The sequence below is a fragment of the Syzygium oleosum genome, unplaced genomic scaffold (assembly GCF_021117445.2).
Source record: "Syzygium oleosum isolate NSW1041296 unplaced genomic scaffold, Sole_v2.1 Sole_v2.02, whole genome shotgun sequence".
Taxonomy (NCBI): Eukaryota; Viridiplantae; Streptophyta; class Magnoliopsida; order Myrtales; family Myrtaceae; genus Syzygium; species Syzygium oleosum.
The window spans coordinates 19815132-19836514 of NW_026607486.1; the positions used below are offsets into that span (position 1 = coordinate 19815132).

The window sequence follows — 21383 nt, forward strand, 5'->3', positions numbered from 1 at the left end:
CGTGGACAGTTGACCTAATATCGGATCTCTATGAGCATATAAACTGCATCACCATTTTTTCTTTTCTCTTTTCCTGGATCAAGGATCAGCCAACTGTTCATTTGACTAAATCCCCCTCCTCTGACCTTTTTTAGTCCTTTGATGGCGCCGTTTAGTTTTACAACCATTAGCCATCACTTACAAGTTACAGAGCAAATGCCCCACCTAGTGGGTCGTGTGATTTCATCGATCCCCACCGTTCATCATGCTGATCCATCTATCAAACGCCCCTAACTCTTCTGGAGATGGACGGTTGTCCTGATTTTCTTGACGTTTCTTGAACAGGGGAATGCTTGTTTATTTTATTTTAGTTTTCTGAGCATGGGCAGGGCATTTTCTTGGATCCGAAGAAGTAAAGGCAGCTCGTGCCACGCCCTAGCTCACGGGCTTTGGTTCTAGGATATAGAGAATTAGATCCCCTCTGGAGAAATCAAGACTTTTAAATGAGAAAGACATAAAGAATCCATCCATAGGCATTATTAAGTCTCTAAATCATTATCAGATCTGTGCATATACTCCTTTACTCTCGAGTCTTGAGCCCTTCAATGAAATCTCTATCTCTATATCGGCTGTACACTCATGACTTTGCTTTTTCGTCAGTTGTTTCCTGACTTTTTTTTATGTTTCGAAGAAGAATATCGCGCGGATGTTATCTTTCTTCTAACCCGGATTACTGAATACGATTATAAAATCACAGATAGAACAGAGACTAGGTAATTTTCGACGAAATCAAGACCCCCAGAACCCCCATAAGCAAGGTCGTCGGAGTTGAGAGAGCAAATATGAGTCTTACAGTACATTCATCAATAGGAAAACTGCAAAGAATAATCTTTACTGCTGGCTTTTAAAGGGTAAGAATTTGACAACTTCAATACATTTCATCATGGCACTGTTCTTTCTTCTAATGACCAATAATCTGTAATGAATGGCATACATAATTGAATAGGACTCCACAAAGGAGGCAAGAATCAATAGGCACTCGAGGGGAGTGCATCTTTCTTATTCTGTATCCTCGTAAATAGAAAGAATTTTTCCGTAATTTTTCTCGGATATTCACACTGAACTGCACCAAAGTAATGGCTTCTATCTTGTCATAGGCTTATTCTCCAAGAATGATTTGAAAAGAATGAAGGCTTGTCGTGGTCGATGGAGCGGAACCTCGTGTCCTGCTCCAGTCACCGTAACAAATGTCAGCCCCTTGTAAACTTGGCTCCACCCGCCGACCTGTATCACCAGAAGAAGTTTGAGGACAAGCAAGCACTTCTTGATAGAATTCTCAATCAACTTTCCTTGGAACCGATTTTGACTGGTTAATGTTGACAAGAGAGTCAACAATCAGATTTTGTTTTATCTGTTTAGGATACTGAAAGTATCGCTGTGCATATCGCGTGATTAATTAGCCAGGTGATATCTCAGAAGTGAAAGAAGTAGAAAGGTTGTTTAGCACCTGTAAACAGCTGCTATGATCTGCTACTTTAAACAGGTGAGATGTGAGCCGGCATATTGCAGATAGAGATTGTAAGAGCAAAAGAGAAATTCGACTTTGTTTAATTGCGGAAAAGTAAAAGAACAAAAGCTCGATTTAACTGTAAAGAGTACAGACCTTTCCATTGTCGGTCCATGGGTACCAATTGATAACAGTGGCAAGCTTCAAGGCATCAATTGAGTATCGGCTTGCAGTAACAGGAACAACAGCATCAGTGTCCCCACTGTAGAGAGATTTTGATCAGATGTCAGATATAGGATATAAAAACCAACACCGTAACATGACATAGTAAAAGCCAAAAGACGGCCACAGACAAAATGAAACTGTGAAAGATGCACCGATAGAAATGGTAGACAGACAAATGTTGAGCAAGTCATGCTCAGTGTTCTACCCTTTTCCTTTTGTTGGTAAGTTTAAAAAGCGGATCTTGACACCATTGCACTTTCCACGCAGCTACTAAAAGTTTCACATTATCTATGGAGTCTACTATTTTCATTCTCGCTTATATTTTCTCCTCAGTCTTCAGTCTTCCCACTATTATGTTTACATATATTCTCACCCTAGTTCCCACAGTACCTGTCGTACATTTTCCTCATTAGTTGAGGATGGTCTGGGCACTCACATTAATAGTAGAGAATTGATCTAAAGCAACCACATGAAATAGAACTAACAAACTGCAGGAGGCCGGCTTAGACAAAAAAAACTATGCTTGAGAAGACTTCCTCGAGTGCCTCACTAGATAATCATTCAAAAGGAATCTCCCAAGGTAAATATAGGACCCCTGCCAGGGAAACACAGACTCAACTCAAAACTAAATCAGCCTACAGTATATGCTACTTTATCACATTCTAAGATAAAAAAAAAAAAAAGGTGCTGAAAGATTGATAATAGCCAATAGGCCAACTGGAATAGAGTGCGCTATAATAACGAAAGAGGAACAGATTTCAACAAGTGATGGTACTTTGACCATCAAAGGTTGCCTGTATCAAATCAAGTACTCACTACCTGGTCGTGCAGAAGATGAGTCTAGATATTTTAACGACTATCAAGTGTCATGATCAAGGACATCCTCAAAAAAAAAAAATAGAAAGAGAACAGAGGGGTGCATGAAAATCGGCCACACAAACTTGCCTGTACACCCATATCCTTAAACCGGCTGCAATAAGCTCTTGGTATATAGGAAGCATAGAAAGTGGAGAATCTGCCCAGTAATTCCCAACAATATCGCTGTAAACAACAAGATTCAATAAATTAGCAGACATAACTTTTGTTTGGTGGGCAGTTACTATATGGCTGGCACATATTTGTGATCGATTCAAGAGCAATATTGCACCTGCATGTTTCCCATGCATATGGTATGCGGGTCACATTTGCATGAAGTGCCTTCTGAACTTCCGGTCTATTGAAATAAACCGCAGAATACCTCTCTGTACAGGGATCGTATGCTCTGGACATCCATGGCTAAGTATAGAAGGCAACAAAGAACTTGATTTAGAAAATTTCACTAGGCAGTTTCAAGTAAGCAACAGAGAAAAAATCGCATTATCTGTCTTTGTGACAATGAAGTTCCATGTAGAGTGTCGATGATGATAAAACAATAAATAACTTGAATCTGCAGAAACACCAGGCGAGGGCGTCACGGCCCTCGCAGGACTCTGTCAAAAACTCTAAAATGAGAGATTTAAGGGTGAAATCCCTGGAAAAGCCAGAAAAGTTACTCTTCCAATGAGGATGAGACTCAGAAAAGGGAAGGCGTTCACTAAGATCACCAATCGCATGGGTGCTGGAGGATCTCAGTTGACCCACCAGAGTATGTCCTGAGTGGTTACCCAGCTCTCCAATATCTTATGGAGAATCTGAACTAGAGCAAATTCGGGATCTATAGTAAAGCTCAATTATTGAAGGTCGGTAAGCATATGTCAAATCCACTTATTCAGTTCAAGCGAACGTTGTCAGGTATAAGTACTTACATAGTGGCCCCTTAAGTTGTGCCGTAATGACGAAGTATTATTGCAAGGTCTAGTGAAAATACTGTAAGGATCAATATTTCCTCGCTCCACTGACGCGACATCAAGGGCCTTAATGCAGTCCGCCGAGGGATGCAGCGAAGATCCATACAGACAAGCGGCTCGGAGGGTATGGTAGGTAGAATCAGAAATCAAGCCATGGGTCCACCAGTATTCGAAAGTGCCAATGTAATCATGATAATCATCTGTAACAGCATTCCCAACCTAAAAAAGGGTAAAAGGAAAAGTAAAGGATTGATGATGCCAGGACATCATTCTTCGAGTTTGAGATCAATATCGATGATTACCAGGAATCCCTTGAAATTGATGATTGGATTCTGAATTCCCTTATTTTTTTCATAAACAAGTTGAGACAGCTGTGGAACGTAATGGCCTGTCACAGATAAAATATGAAAAGTTAAACTGGTCACTTCTCACATGGAAACTCATAAATAACAGGAAGAATCGATGAAGAAGAACTCTGAAACCTGCATAACTTTCCCCAGCAATGTAGAAATCTCTGTGCTTGTACTCCGGAAATCTTTCGAACCAGTTGACCAGAAAAGCATACGCATCTTCAGCTAAACCATGTCACATGGCAAACCATGGATGTCAAACTCAAATTCTTCGTCTTCTACACCAAAACCAAACTCTGCAGGAGCCCATATTCTATACATATACTACAGACAAACAGACTCACTCAGAACTTACCAGTTCTCTGATCGCCCGCAGTATACAAATCCGATGTCGTGTTGGTGTACGAGAACCCAACACCAGCTGGAGACTCGAGAAACAGCACATTCGCCACTGTCCCAAACAATTCGACACAACTCAAATGAATTGCTACGCCGCTATACCGGTGCGTAATCGGTAACAAAAACCAAAATCAAATTTTCATTTCACCACACTCACAATTGTTCCAAGCATAAGGATTCAAGTAAAGAGTCTTCCCATCGAGCCTAATCCTGAAAGGTCCGATCTCTTCAGCCGCTCCGTAAGCGACGGAGGAGCAACCGGGGCCTCCATTGAGCCACAGCACGAGGGGCCTCGACTCCGGGCGGCGGCTCGCCGGCGACTCGACCAGCCAGTAGAACAGCGCTCTCCCGGCCTGCTGGTTCACCGTCACGTAGCCGGAGTACTGAGCGAAGCCCGCATTCCCGGGCTGCCCGGGCAACTCCTCGATCCTGTCCCGCTCTCGCTCCGGCGAGGTGGAAGCGGCGCTAGCAGCAGCGACGACGGCGAGAAGCGGAAGGCAGAGCACGACGGAGAGCGGAAAGAAGCGAAGGCGAGAACGACCCATGATGGGTTCGTGCCAAGAAGAGGCACGGGTCACGAGAGCCGATGCGGATTCGCAGTCAAAACATCACACCCGCGGACGAGCTCGGAAGCTTTGCTTGAATTGAGTGCGCGCGGACTGATGGGGATCAAGAACAAGAACAGGGATGGGAAATCCCGGTTCGCGAAGCGGTAGCTGCGTAAAGATACTAAAGAAAGGAGCGAAATTTATGGGAAAGAAGGAAGCAAGGGAGCATTCAATTGGCGAGATGGGAGGTTCAGATCCCAACAAGCTCTCGCTCCGCGCACTTCACTGGAATTTAAGGAGATTCCATCGGGGAGAGAGACAGGGACAGAGACAGAGACAGAGTCGGAGAGAGAGAGAGAGAGAGAGAGAGAGAGAGTTTTATTAAAATTTCAAAATGGGAATGATTGGGTTGTGAACGAGGAATTGGTTGGGCACCGAAGGATCGTTCAATCCATCGTTTCGTGCCTTGACGAAAGACAAAAAGCAAAATAATTCTTCTTGTTAGTGTAATCCCCTATGATATCCCCCAGATGTTTGGCGGGTCGCGTGGAGCAAAATGTGTGCCGGGCTTGATTTCATTTCCTTCTTCGTCCATCGCCAAATTTGCCTGTTTGTTGAGAAATTAAAAGAGGATAGTATTATCTTTAGAGCTAATATCACGAAAATTCCCAAGCTGGTACCCAAATAATAAATTTATCTCAAATTAATTTTTTGACTACGAAAAATCCCAAACTGGTACACGTGACAAATTTACCCCAAACTAATTTTTTAACTACCAAAAACCCCAAACTGATACATTTGAGGCAAATTTACCTTCTGTTAAATTGGATTAATATCACAAAAAATCACAAACTGGTACACTTATGACAAACGGAGGGTAAAACCCCAAATCAATACACCCGTCAACTGCCACGTATCATCCAACTCAGAAATTTGACGATAAAATTTAACGGAAGGTAAAATTATCACAAATGTACCAGTTTGGAGTTTAGGTAAATTTGTCACAGGTGTAATAATTTGAGGTTTTTTGTGATAGTAACCCTTATTTTTAATACGAGATTTCTACGAAATCAATATGTTGATGATCGAAGCTTTTTTTTTATTATTGAGTATGATTAATCATTGCCTCGAGACACTTATAATACAACATTGCTTTTAGCCTCTTATTAAAAAGAATTTGTCTTGAAATCAATTAGGTATGGAATTAGGTTAAATTGCAATGGCATTTAGTTCATGTTTTCTTCAGCTTTCTGGTTTTTGTTTGACACTACTTTGAGCCTCTTGTTAGAAAGGGTTTGTGGTGAAATGAATTAGGTATGAAATTAGGTTAAATTGCGATGGCATTTAGTTCATGTTTTCTTCAGCTTTCTGGATTTTGTTTTTATTGTCTTCTTTCCCCTTTGAATTCATCACAATCACCATGTTGGAGGAATTAGGCTAAAGACTGAACGCAAAAATTTAATATCATAAATCTATTGTCTCTATTTTAACATCTAATAAAACATGAATTTACTCTCTATGAGGTAATGAAAAGAATTTTAGACGTTATGATTAGCAAGCTCAAAGTGATAGCGCAACAATCTTATGATACCTTTGAGTAAAGCAGGGCTAGCATAAGGTCTAGACTAATAAAGATCGGTGATGATTTTAGAGTCGATTTCAATGATGATTTTGAGAAAACCAAGCTATTTTGCGAAGTTAAGTCCCAATCATGAAGCTCGAAATTCCACTTGTGTCGACGAACATATGCCTACGAATGCGGCAAATCCAGTTGGTACGTAGAGCAACTCCATCATATGGCAATCGATCACGTGTGTCCCACTATGAGGTTCATACATTTAATGGCTACGATGGCGTTAGTTTATGTAGACAAGTGTATGTCGTATGTTTTTAGGCGATGATGCTCGCTTAGTCAGCCAATCAAGCACCAAAAGATGACCAACCTACTATAGAGGGACATGCAATGCTTGTTTCCTGTTGTAATATGCTTGCTTGGCCAGCCAATCAAGCACATGGGGGTTTGTTGTTGAATTTAATGGTGCTCAGCGCGCCAAAGTCGAAGGCATTTTTTCTGGTCTTGGATCTGTCTGGATTGGCCAGGTGCGGCGAGGAGGTGTATGTGACGAGATTGATTTGTTTAAATGTGGCGAAGTCAACATAGCAATTAAGAAAACAAAAAGGGACGGGTAGAATCATTCCACGTACAGAGGAGCCATCCTTGGAAGCTCCTTCCTCTGTTGGACAATTCTAGCAAACACTCAATTTGAACATTCAAAAGTCAAAGAAAGAATAGGACCTGTGTAGCTAATTGATTGTACACTCGTCTTGCATATATTTGGGTCGCTAGAAGTACCGATGTGCGGATTAGCCTCTCTTTTGAGGATGCCAAAATTGAATTTATACCGTGTCTTAAAATCCATAAATGGTGAATATGAATGGCAATATGGTGAGATGAGAGACGGGATCGCATCCTCCATCCCCTGCCGACGATTACCGGAGCTGCCCTGTCCCCGCCCTGTGCCCCGTGCGGGGGCAAGTTTATGTACCCCGTCCTCAATTTGGCAGATGCGGATTTCCCCACATAACTCACAAGTTTTAGACTTTTTATTATCCAATAAAAAATTCTTACAATATCGAAGCAATTAATGAAAAAAGGAAAAAAAAAAGGAGTTTATTATTGAGAACCTTCGGAGTGGAAAATGAAAACAATTGGGAAAAAAACAAAAATGTTATTATCAAAACTCGAACAATTCATTTAAGGGAACTACGATTAGGAATATTTAAAGATGGAGATTTGCAGAGTGGGTGGGGCTGACCAAGCCCATGCCCAACCTCCCCGCATGTGGTGCACGAAACTTTGCTCCTTCTCTACCCTAAATCATGGATTGCGGGTTCTATTCGGCCGTTCGGGGGCCGGGCGAATATCCACTGGAACGGGGAAAATTGTCATAGCTAACGGTGGAAGTTAAAGTGACCAATAGGGTAAATAACACATAGAAGTTACCACTAAAAACATGTGTATTGACGATTTTATCCTCTTTATGAACTATTCATTTGATTTAGAAGGGCATAACTTGGAATATACTGAAAGTGAGATCAAAGGTACTTATATATTATAAGTCGGGGAATTGTCCGATGAGTCTTAAACTTATTATATGGATGTCAATTTGGTCTTGTATTTTCTAATTTTACCAACTTAGTTATAAACTTTTGCGTAAAATTATAATATAGTCGTTCTGGCTAATTTTCGCCGAAAATCCCTGACATGTGCCATGTGGGATGATCAACGATGATTGGATAGCCGTGTCGGAACGAAAATTGTTCGGAAGAATTGCATTGAAAATTCACAAAAAGACTTGTGATTAAATTGGCAAACTTGGAAAGATTAAAATTGAATTGGCATTCTCATTTGAATAATTTTCCCGTTATATATTAGATGGTCACTTCATCTTTCAAATATGGGGTTTGAGTGACTATATCTCTTATATAGAGAACACAGTAGATGTGAAGTGGTGCTATGCTAGTGGCTCATCAAAAAATGCAATTCTAATGTCCCAGTGCCAACTCGATTGCCCGCTCCTCACTCAACTAATTTTTAGAGAGTTTGATTTACATGAACAATCTACTTGTGAAATCACATGATAGAGGCGTGATAATTTGTTATAGTGCAAAGTCAACGCGTTTCACTATAAATGGGTGTTGACCCAAATGGTGAAAAACCTTTCATCAAAAGTAGAGCTCTCACATTTATTTATTTTTATTAGATGGGTTTCGGACATAAGTTGAATTGTCGTGACAAAGAAGATGAATAATAAAATTAAAAGTAAAGAATCGTAAATGACAAAAATTTAAAAGACATTAAGGGCCTAGTTAGTTCGTGAAAAATAAACGATTTGGTAAACATTTTCATAAAAATGATCGCTCATTACGCTTACAAAAATGAATGAATAAAAAATATTTTTGTTGTTCACAAAAATATTAAGGTATAAATTATTGTGGATAATCAAATTATTTTTTATTGGCTAATTATTAAAAATAATATAACCAATCATTATTAAAAAAATATTTTCCAAAACGTGTATTTTTCGCAAAAAAATAGACCCTATGATTGATAAATTATGATCGTGTAAACTACAATGATTACACACCACCATATCTATAATCCCTAAGTATAACCGTCCATTAGCAAAGATTATGCTAAATAGTTGTAACTATACTTCCGAGATTCTAGGCCTCCTATTTGCATGCCGACCTCATTTACATACGGTTAAGACTCCCCAAACTATGATGTCACTCAATTATTGATTGATATTTTTTTACTTCAATCTACATCATAGGCTTTACGTTCTCCCCTCTATTTGGTTTTGTTATAGTGAAATGCGCGTCAATCACCCGTCATTGTACATCAATAGTTGCATTTCGGAAAAATTATCAAATCAATCCTGAACCTATTGTACGGCAGCCAATTCAGTCCTAAACCTTTTAATTTTGCCAATTCAATCCTAAACCTTTTAAATTCTTGCCAATTGAGTCCTTCCGGTCAATTTTGGCCGGTCGGCATTGACGTGGCCGCCGGCCGGTGCCGGCCGTCCGATCAACGCTGACGTGGCAATTTTTAATTATTTTTTTCAATTTTTTAATTTCTTTTTCTTTTTCTTTTTTTTTCTGGTTTCTCCCCTCTAGCCGGTTCGGCGACCGGCCGGTCGTCGGACTGGCCAGAGGGGAGGGCCGGCGAGGCCTCTGGCGAAGCTCGCCCCGCCTGCCACCGGCGAGGGCGAGCCTCGCCGGCCCCTGGCTGGGCGAGGCGAGGTCAAGCCTCGCCCAGATCTGGCGAGGCTCAATCTCGCCGTCGCGACCCAGGCGACGGCGAGGCTCGACCTCGCCTCGCCTCGTCGCCTGGGTCGCGACGGCGAGGTTGAGCCTCGCCTAGATCTGGCTAGGCTCGACCTCGCCGTCGCGTCCCCGGCGACAGCGAGGCGAGGCGAGGTGAGGCGGGGTCGAGCCTCGCCGTCGCCTGGGTCGCAACGGCTAGGCGAGGCCGACCTCGCCTCGCCCAACCAGGGGCCGGCGAGGCTCACCCTCGCCGGTGGCCGGCGGGGCGAGCTTCGCCAGAGGCCTCGTCGGCCAAAGGGGAGAAACTAGAAAAAAAAAAAAAGATTAAAAAATTGAAAAATAATAATAATTAAAAATTGCCACGTCAGCATTGACCGGACGGCCGGCGGCCACGTCAGCGCCGGCCGGCCAAAATTGGCCGGAAGGACTCAATTGGCAAGAATTTAAAAGGTTTAGGACTGAATTGGCAAAATTAAAAGGTTTAGGACTGAATTGACCGCCGTACAATAGGTTTTGTTATAGTGAAATGCTCGTCAATCACCCATCATTGTACATCAATAGTTGCATTTCATGGTCATCAATATCATTATTCATGGCCATTGATAAATTCTTTTTATAATCGCTGGTGAATGCCTTTTGTAATTGTCAATAATCATCTCATAGCTTGTCGATATCAATTTCATCACCAAACTCTATTTGACCAAATCGACTTTGTGATGATTACAAAAAGTTGATTTTTTTATATATAAACACAACAAAACCATTTTTATCGAGAAACCGAAGTCGTGATTTTATCTTCCTATTCCAAATCTCAACCCCTTCAATTAATGAATCAATCGACCACAATTCCCCTTTTTTCTTCAAAGTTTAAACCTTTACTAAAAAACTCTAGCTGCTTTCTCTTCTCAGGCACCTCTCTTTGGTTCCTTTTCTCTCTTCCACTCCAGGCTCGCCAAGCTCTCCCTTGACTAAGAAGGCTCTCCCTAGACTAAGAAATAACTCTCAGTTGATTATTGTTTTTATCTAGTTATTTTGTTTTTGGTTCTCTTGATGCTCTTCTTTACTCGTTGGGTGTATTTTCCGCTTCCGTCGTTAGGAATTAACCTGCTGCTTTAGATCCTACAAACTAAGAAGTGTGACGTAAATGAGGAGGAGTACGGTGAGTTCATCATTGAAATTTGATTTTTGCACGTATGAAATGCCATAACTTCATGTTTTGAATTCATCAATTGGGGAATTTTTTGAAAAATCATATTCATGTATTTTTTAGACAAATTTGACTAAACTTTGTTTGAGCATAGGTTTTCAATATGATGTTTTATTGACTCGATTTGGAACCTACGAAAAGCCTGTAACTCAATATTTTCAATTCATCAAATTTTTGAAAAATCTTAGTCAGGCATAAGTTTTCCGTTTGATGGTGCATTAACTAGATGTTTGCACTTATGGAAGCCTATAACCCGATACTTTCAATTCATCAAATTGAGAAAAATTTTGCCACAAATTTTACCAAACTATGACCAGCCTTAACTTTTCCGTCGAACACCCTATGAACTCGATAGTTGCACCTACAGAAACCCCGTGATCCCATATTTTCAATTCATCAAATTGCGAAAAAAATTTAAAAATCGTATTCATGTGTTTTTTTACACAAATTTGACAAGGTGACACTTCGGGAAGATATGCCTTCATTGGATTTAGAAAATGATTCTGCGTTTGAGAAGAGGCTTGATTGCCCAGGTGGGGTAGGCGACGATGTTCACATTTGGTACTTTTCTTTTTCCAAATTCGACTCGAACCACACGACCCAGGCAACAGCCGCCTGAAGTCGCGCGATCACCCAAGCACTGCCGGCCTGGATCGCGTGTCACACGTCTAGGGACTCAAACTCAAGTAGCCAAAAGAGAGAGGAAGAAGAGAAAACATACACCTCCTGAACTCTTGCGGCAAAACAAGTAGTCTCCATTGAAGGAGACAACAAAAAGTCCAGGACTCCGATAATGTTCATCGAACGATTTGTTGATAGATCTCATTGGCTTTTTCTTAATGAGGAATGCAACATTTTCACATTAATATCATTTTCCTATTCGAAGTGTTTACAGCTTCAACAAGCTTTTACAAGTTCTAATATGCTTTTTTCTTTCTGGAAACAAATTATCGATGCTGCAATCGGTCATAATATTCATTTATACTATTATTTAGGTGAAATTCAAAGCACTTGGACTTCAATCTAAAATATATTCAAAGCCCGGTGCAAATTACAAATCACAATTTGGGTATATGCCAACATAAATTGGACTGACGCTAAAAGTGTCACAGTGGATTCCCAATAATGTTTTTGTATTTAAAATTAAGAACCAAACCTTAAAGAAAAACTATACCCAAATTTAGATTGCGCATAGTTTTTTTCTTGCAGCGTACAATTGACGTGATTTTTCCATCTACGGATAGTTTATCATTCGAACTTTTCAAAATATGACTCTATTGGAGAAAATTGAATTGATACAATGGTTTGGGAAATAGATCTAAAAAGCACTCAAGGAAAAAAGTTACGATATTTTTATTGTTTTAAATCTTATTAACACAGTTCTTGACTCGTTAAAAGCATATGCATAATTTTTATAGTTAAAAGTAATAATTAAACCTCACAAATGTAGACATTAGAGCGGCCCGCTGACCGATGGAAACCGACGGAACGAATGGAAATTTACGACGCGAATCCATGCACGAGGTTGTGCGAAATTCAGTAAAAACATCTAGCATTTCAATAAAATACAGCTTGTGTCACATGTCTAAGGGACTCAAACTCAAGCAGACAAAAGAGAGGGAGAAAAAAAAACATACCTCATAGAACCTCCTGAACTCTTGCGGCAAAACAAGATAGTCTCCATTGAAGGAGACGACGAAAAGTCTAGGTAGGACTCCGATCATGTTCATCGAACGGTTTGTTGATAGATCTCATTCGCTTTTTCTTAATGAGGAATGCAACATTTTCACATTAATATCATTTTCCTATTCGAAGTGTTTACAGCTTGAACAGGCTTAACGGACGTATTAATGGCTTTTACAAGTTCTAATATGCTTTCTTCTTTCTGGAAACAAATTATCGATGGTGCAATCGGTCATAATATTCATTTATACTATTATTTAGGTGAAATTCAAAGCACTTGGACTTCAATCTAAAATTTATTCAAAGCCCAGTGCAAATTACAAATCACAAGTTGGGTATATGCCAACATAAATTGGACTGACGCTAAAAGTGCCACAATGGATTCCCAATAATGTTTTTGTAGTTAAAATTAAGAACCAAACCTTAAAGAAAAACTATACCCAAATTTAGATTGCGCATAAAAACTATACCCAAATTTAGATTGCGCATAGTTTTTTCTTGCAACGTACAATTGACGCAATTTTTCCATGTACGGATAGCTTATTATTCGAACTTTTCAAAATATAGCTTTATTGGAGAAAATTGAATTGATACAATGGTTTGGGAAATAGATCCAAAAAGCATTCAAGGAGAATTTGACTCATTAACACAGTTCTTGACTCATTAAAAGCATTTGCATAATTTTTATAGTTAAAAGTAATAATTAAACCTCACAAATGTAGACATTAGAGCGGCCCGCTGACGGATGGGAACCGACGGAACGAACGGAAATTTACGACGCATCCGTGCATGAGGTTGTGCGAAATTCAATAAAAACATCTACCATTTCAATAAAACACAGCTTATGTCACACGTGTAAGGGACTCTTTTCAAACTAGTCTAGCCATGAATTCATAAGTAGTCGATGCTTAACCTCATCTTTTTTTCCCATTTTATTTCTGGTCCACCGTCATGTCATTCAATTCAATTTGTATCTCATTAATCTAACAGAACCTGGTTTGTTTTTTTTTTTTTCAATTTCAATACCATGCAAATGTTGGCAGTCATCGGGTGAGAACAAATAAAGAAGTGCATTTCAAATGGCAAGCAGGTTTCAACGGGTTGGGGCATATAAAATTTGATTCAATGGACACAACCGCCAATGTTTTCCGAAATTTAAACGTTTCTTCTTGATAAATTACTGTTTTGTAATTTGCTCATAATATATTTGTCTTCTCTCCATGGAACCATCTTAAATGGCCGCGCCCTTCTTTTACAATTTTGTCAACAGGTTAAACAAGTACTAACTTCAACCATAATGTTTGTGGGATATATTGCTAGCCCATTCGGAAGGGTCTCAGTTGTTTAACAAAATTCAATACTATTTGTGATTCCATACAGAGCATACCATCATCCTTGCCAGAATACTCCTTGCCTGACTGCTGCTATCTACGGTATCTCTGCAAGAATGTGGTAAAAATTTCAAGTGCAGAGGCTTAGAAATCTCAATCTCGTTCAAGTCGCTGAATGTTTCCGAACTTCTTGACTTCAAATTAAAAAAATAAAATATAAAGGACCATCGGAGACAAGACCAATAATCAGTAAAAACAATCAAATTATGCTGCACTGCAACAACAAACCTGAAGAATCATATTGGGAAATTTTATTTTTTAACCTATGGAACACCGCTAATCAATGTTTTGAATTCATCAAATTTGGAACTTTTTTGAAAAATCATATTATGTATTTTTTTAGACAAATTTGACCAAACTTTGATTGGGCATAAGTTTTTAATCTGATGTTCTATTGACTCGATTTTGACACCTATGAACTCGATGTTTTCAATTCATCAAATTATTGAAAAATCTTAATCGAGCATAAAATTTCCGTCCGATATTCCATTAACTCGATGTTTGCACTTGTTTTATCACAAATATGACCAAACTCTGACTAGCCATAACTTTTCCGTCAAAAATCCTATGGACTCGATTTTTGCACCTATGGAATGCCGGTTGTCCCATATTTTCAATTCATCAAATTGGGAAAAATTTTGAGAAATCATATTCATGTGTTCTTTTTACACAAATTTGCCGAGGTGACACCTCAGGAAGATGTGCCAATGTGGAAATTTGATTTTTGCACCCACGGAATGCCATTACTTTGTTTTGAATTCATCAAATTGGCAATTTTTTAAAAAAATCATATTCATATACTTTTTAGACAAATTTAACCAAACTTTGATTGGGCATAGATTTTTAATACGGTATTCTATTGACTCGATTTAATACCTATCGATGGTTGTTCTTATTGTATGATTGGTGGGAAAACTATGTTAGTTAGAATGTTGTGACTATAGAAATGACTGACCAAGTCAAATCCTCACTTTCATCCACCTATAGCAAAAATGGTCCGTCACTATTATCTCTATCCTTTGATAAAGAGCATCGGCGAAATACAAACCTTACTGTAAATGGTCTTTTAATCTTTGCTATATGCATCGGTGCGACTCTTGTATGGACAATTTTCATCAACACCATATTCATCGACAAGAGCTCCGACAAAAGGTAGCATTTTGCTTGAACATGTCAAGGTATGTGTATAATTAATATATCACTTTTCTAAATCATATAAAGTTCACATTGAGCACCATAATTTTTTTGACTTTAAGGAAGGCCTAAACTCCAACTCCACAACCTATTTTTTTCCACATGGAATTTGGGAGCAATTTTTTTTGGTCAATTTGGGAGCGGTTTAGGTAACACCAGTATGTGATCTTACCCACGAATGGGCCTATCGTGTCTTCTTTTAGGGCCACAAAATGGACCTACCATGTTGTGGACTCAAAATAAGTGAAGCATAAAATTATGGCTTTTCGCATCAGTCCACGTTGACATTCCCACGTTTTCGTTTTGCGAAGGCCATCTTCAAATCATTTTGACGTCAAGTCTGTTTTTTTTTTCTTTTACAAATAACATATAAATAAGGACATAGGATAATGATAATTTATAATAGAAAATACCTAAACAAGTGATTTTTTTTACTGCCCAAAAATGGCAAGAAGACTATTATTAAGCAAAATTTGTTATCATGGTTAAAGGATAATTAAGGAAGCAACCTAAGAAGGTTGTATGGATCTCGGCATGGGGTGTTTTTCAAGTTATATGAGAAAATTATAGTCATGCATGCGAATGGACTGTGCTTAGACACTTTGTCTACTTAGACAGTTTGTCTAACTGCATCGATGTATGACCAATTAACACTGTTCTTGAGTAGCACTGTGCCTATTCCCTAAGAAATAAGCCTTTCCTTTCCTTTCCCCCGCCCTTATCTAGAGGCCTCCCCATTCGCTGCCTTGGCGACAAGCTTCGCCTCTTCCGATCAAAGGCCTCGAGAGCGAAACTGCCTTCGTAGCCTAGTCGTAGGTCTTGGATATTCAATAAGAGTGCTGCTGAATCATTTGTTATACTCTGGACAAAATTATTGTGCCGGTTGGCTTGGCGACTATTACGATGCACTTTCATATTAGCTAAGAAGCTACAAGAGAATGAATGGCGAACTAGTAGTTTTGAGTATTTTTTGTAATTTTCTCTTTTATAGTGGAGAAATTATTCCCCATTTCCTATTTCTTTGTCCCGTAAGATAGGAAGAAAACGAGACTCTCAAAATGACTAGTCATTTTTGGGGAAACTCCTGAAAGGCCCTGTACCGAGAGTGAAAGCAAAAGTCCTTCGAGTCACTCCCAATTCGATCAACAATAAACATTACCCTTGAGCCCTCAGAAGGTTGATTGGGTGGTAAGAATCGCCATATAACTGAAGCAGGAAGTGACTTCAATCGGTTGCCTTAACTGGGGACGATCTAACCACGGTAACAAGAGTTGGTTAATCTCATAGGCTGCATTTGGTCGTCTGGATTTCTAGCAAGGATAGGACTGGATAAGATAAGATATGAAATCCAAGAGATTTGCCCTATCTAGTCTCTTGTTTGATAAATCGCAGTAATAAAGCCGGAGATTTTCACATATTACCATGTCCATTATTTGCTATGAACATCATATTGATGTAAATAAACCTAAAAATTGTACAAACGGAGATGATAAAAATCTCTCGTGACACTCTTACCTACTTCATTTTTATTTGCTTATTTTTTATTATTTTCCCTCTCTTTTTTAATTAATTTCTTTTTTTATTTCTTTTTCCCCTTCCATCATTCTCTAATAAAATTTTATTAAATAGTAAACTATACTGATATACCTAAAATATTTAATAAATATAAATACTAAATGTATTTATTTATATATATTAAATTTATATCATAAGATAGGAAGAAATTTGAATATTTAAATAAAAATAAGAATAAATAAAACCCAAATTATTTTTATGTTTTTTTTATTTTGAATTTTTTATATTAAAATTCAAATTTTATTTATATTCAAATTTTATTTTAATTTTATTAATTTAACAAATTTGTTATTCGAAAGAAATAACTTTTATATTATGAAGATTAGAAATCTTATCCACCCTTATCTCACATTCTTCATGGGATAATTTTATCCGGGTTATATCTCTCCTATATCCGATTTTATCTTATCCTGGGCAGACACCAAACACGAGATATGATAAAATATATCATATCTTGAATTTTATCCCGACTACCAGACGTAGCCATAGGAGACCATCTAGTTAAGGTCGATTGTATTTTCGTAAAAATAGATAGAATTTCACTAAGTGTTTAGCAGCGAAAACGACCGATTTTATATCAAACCAAGCCCTTACCCACCTGAATGGAATTCATGTCGCTGTATGGTATTTTCAAAAGCTATAGCATAATATAGTATGATGGCAACCAAGAAAATATATCCATATTAATAAAACTTGATCCCAATAGGCTTAAGTAGTTACCATTTTAATTTGGATGTGGCGGAAGGCATTTATCATATCATCCATAAGAATCACCATTTTGAAATTCAGGACTTCGATTGATTTTGAATTTTCCTATCGAAAAAGAGTTGAGCTAGTTTACACCGGTGTTTTGGACAAAATATCAATTCACACCAATATTATACAGATTTGCCCGTCAGGTTAATTAACTTAACGTAAATGTTAATAAGTGTCGTCAAGACCTTCGTTTAAGGTCGGTAATTGTATTTTGGAAAAATAAACAATTCGATTTGAAGCATGTCATTTTTTCAAGATGCTCGTGTGATTGACCCAGTATAATTCGGACACTCGTTATCAAGACTCTAAATTTGAATCGGCAGTTCCCAATCCCATTGGCGTGGATGCTCAAATTTGTTCGCGCGCTCGTCGGGCCTGACCAGTTCGAGTACAGCTTGGATGTTCTCGCACGTGCTGCGTTTAAAGTTTCCCGTTTCGTAGACTGGCAGACGGCATCTAAAGTAAACGACAACCATTGACTTGTTCTAGTAATGGGCCTCAGACAATTCGACGGTCCTGATTTTCTACACGTGTAGGGACCGGGTTCGTGTGAATATCTCCCCAGAATTAAAAAGACACCGAGCACGTGTCGGCAAGCGTCATGGCTGACGCATGCCTGAGGAAGGACGTTTCTGGAGAAGAGCGAAAATGGCATTTTAGAATTTAGTAGAACGGATCAAAGAGCGGCAACCGTCTACTACCTTTTCCTTTCGATGGCAAAGGACGATATTTTGTTTTTGCTTTTGTTTTTTCCATTCACTTGTTTTCTTTTTCCGTTTTCCTTTTTATTTTCTCCCGAAACAAACAAATGTAAGCAAAATAAAAGTTCCGCTTAAATTTCGTTGCGAATATATTTTTCTGAAGGAGATATTATTTTGTATCTGGTTATATATCCTTTAGAAAATTCGAAGCACAAAACTTGGGTAAAATAATGGAATTTGAGAGTGAATGAGCGAAACACAAAAGAAAAAATGTTGGATGGCGATGAAAATTGTCGATGGGTATGTAAATTTCCGGTTATTCGAGTATTCGTATGCTTTATGTCTACACCATTGTCCATGTTCATCGTGTGTAATACATGAACTATGTTTAATTAAGAGCACTATAGAAAAGGAAATAAGGAGGTAATTAATAATTATCTTAATAATGGAAACTCGGTTTTGTTCGTATAATAAATATTAGTTTCTTATGAATGATTGTTAGCAGAGAATGTGTACATGGACTTATAATGTGACCATATGTACTTGTAGAAATATCAGATTTGCTAGGTAATCATCCGGAAATACAATTTAAATTATTGATGCTAGATAATAGTCTATTTACTTTTTCTATACTTAGATGAGATAAAAGGGTTTTGGTAAAATGCAAAGCGCGCACTAGGTTTAAAAGCTGGCTTTATATATAATAGTATAGACAAATAGATTGATAGACTAATTTTGTTAGCTTGATGAGATTATTGAAGGAGTCTGTACTTGCTAGTGATGGATATACCATTCTTTGACGAAATATTATGGTGCACACTCGACTCGTGTGAGTTCACTACGTGGGAGCTACTGGACTTGTTATGCCTCCCAAGATTCGACTGCTCGTATGTATCGAGTTCACAGGATACCAGTGCCTTCAAGCATTGCCGTTTAAAACTTCATAAATTTTGAAATCTAAAGGTCATATTTTCATCTGGTTGTTAAGGTTGGTGTTGGCTTTTGCCTCGAACCATGTCTATTGCCATAGAGTTTCTAATACCACTTTAAAGTCTTGACCATAAAAACGTATTTCATGTAACGGATATACCACGCAAACGTGATATACGGTGTAACCAACAAATCAAAAGTAAAATGTCCACAAGTGATTCAAAGTATGATGAAACTTATAGCAGGTAATGGGTTGGTCAGTTACATTGCGTCTGTGTTGCCACATAATGTGTTTGTCGCATAAAGTAATCTCTCCTAATCCATGCATAATGTATTCTTTGTTTCGGGCTGTATCAATATTGCCAAACAGAAAGGCTGTGCTATTTGACTTAACCTACAAGGCAAAATTGTCAGGAATCGTATTAGGGCTACCCGACCGAAATTAGTGGAGATTTTGCATCCGGATAAATTTGTTAAGGAATGATTTACGCGCGCAACAACAAGATAATAATTCACAAATAAATAAGACGACAGTTGTTTTTAAAATCACTCAAAATTTTTAAAATTCGAATCTCTATCGCCCATATTGTTTCGCATTCAAACATGAAAAGATTGTTACTCAAATCTCATCGAATATCCTTTCCCGAAAAATTTTAACATGTGTATAATCCGTTTTTCATTCACCTCAAAACTCGTGCTTTTTCACTGGTTTTAGAGCAGAGGATTGCAAGATTCGATGTGCTAATGTCGCGTCCTCATTTGGTGGGGTTGGATTTACCGAATTATAACTCTAGTCTTTACAAAAATAAAAGCAAAGGACTGAATAATTTCGCTAAGCCCCACTGCTGATCAACAGACAATGTGAGCTCATTCACGGTCAACGGCCAATGAGATGCGCATGCGTGAGTGCGCATGCGCCGAGAGGGGGTTAACTTCCGACTCACTCTTTGCTTTTGGCGCTAAAAGGGCGTTAACTTCCCCCCGTTGAAAACGGACTAGGCAGAAAACCCACGTTGACGAGTGTTTTTACCTCTACGTATCCGAACGATATATAATCGAATAAAGCCTGGATGAGTTCTGCTTCGTAGTGTTAAAGAGCAGCGAGCAGTCGTTTTTATAATGAAATGACATCGGTCGGACTGAATTATAAATATTTTGCCTCCCGAGGAGAAGAAATTGGACCAGATCAACACTGTGCCGATCTAGTTTGGTCTAGTTCCCATGGAAAATGGTGCGGTTCGGTTCGGTCCAGTTCTTGCAAGATTTGATCTGGTGTTCAATCCCCAAAACTGGGAATTGGCACCGTGCGGTTCGGTTCGAGGGTTAGGTTGCTGAACCGGATCGGTGTACCGATCCTAGATTGATTTTGGATCGGTACCATTTTAACTATGTTTGTTGTTTGTTTTGTTATCAGGTAATTAGAAATTGGAGCCATCTTTTTATGGACGAATGAGGAATGAATTTTTATAATTCATGTGTTTATGTGACGTGATTTGAACATTTTATTGTTTATTTTATTTTACGCGTTCAACTTTTGTGGGTTGTCGCTTCTAGCAAGTGGAGATTCCTACTGTTATTTTAGCTTTCATTTTTGCTGGATTAAGGGATGAGTCGGATAATTTCCCGTTACTTTAGATTTTTGTTTGACTTTGACTGATGTTTCACTTTTTGCCGTTTTGTTTCCTAATATTGCGGTTCTAAATATTATATATATATGGATATGTACTTTGAAAGAGTAAATTTATCATATCAAGAAATACAAAAAAATGAAAAAAAAAGAGCGATTCTCTAAATCAGCCCCAGAACCTAATAGGAGGTTGGTTTCAAGTTTCAAAATATGGATAGGTAGGTTTCGGGTTCTAAGATTGGACCGGCTTAACCCTAGAATCGCTCACCCCTAAGCCCAACCTTCTTCGTTGGTTGGAATATCTCATGGTACCGAGTTGCCTTGCACCTTGCGCCTTGCAAAAGTCTTGCAAATTAAGGGTGCATTTGTTTCAGGGAAAGTGTTTTCTGGACTTTCACCCGTTTTGTTTGCCGAAAATGATTAGTCAACCGAAAATACTTTCTGGTCAAGGAAAACATTCATATATAAAATTAGGAAAGTATATTTCCTAATCTAAGAAGGTGAAAACATTTTCCGGAATTGCTTCCCTTTACTTTTTTAATATTTTATTATTTTCTTTCTTTTCTTTTCTTTTTTTTTCTTTTTATTTTTAAATAAAATATTTTAAAATTCGAAATTTTTTTTCCTGAGATAAAATCATGGGATTTAAATC

At 38.4% G+C, this 21383-nt stretch overlaps 1 protein-coding gene across 1 annotated transcript; it reads right to left on the minus strand.

Annotated features, from left to right (window-relative positions):
• Positions 1–914: 914 nt before the first annotated feature.
• On the minus strand, positions 915–5160 carry LOC115673292 (serine carboxypeptidase-like 27). The gene is made up of 9 exons (XM_030595414.2): positions 4444–5160; positions 4243–4338; positions 4020–4112; positions 3840–3925; positions 3496–3756; positions 2859–2986; positions 2657–2752; positions 1643–1748; positions 915–1263 (listed from the first exon to the last, which is right to left on the minus strand). The coding sequence occupies exons 1-9, from the start codon at positions 4829–4831 to the stop codon at positions 1123–1125; spliced, it is 1395 nt and encodes a 464-aa protein (XP_030451274.1). The 5' UTR covers positions 4832–5160; the 3' UTR covers positions 915–1122.
• Between the last annotated feature and the right edge of the window lie 16223 nt (positions 5161–21383).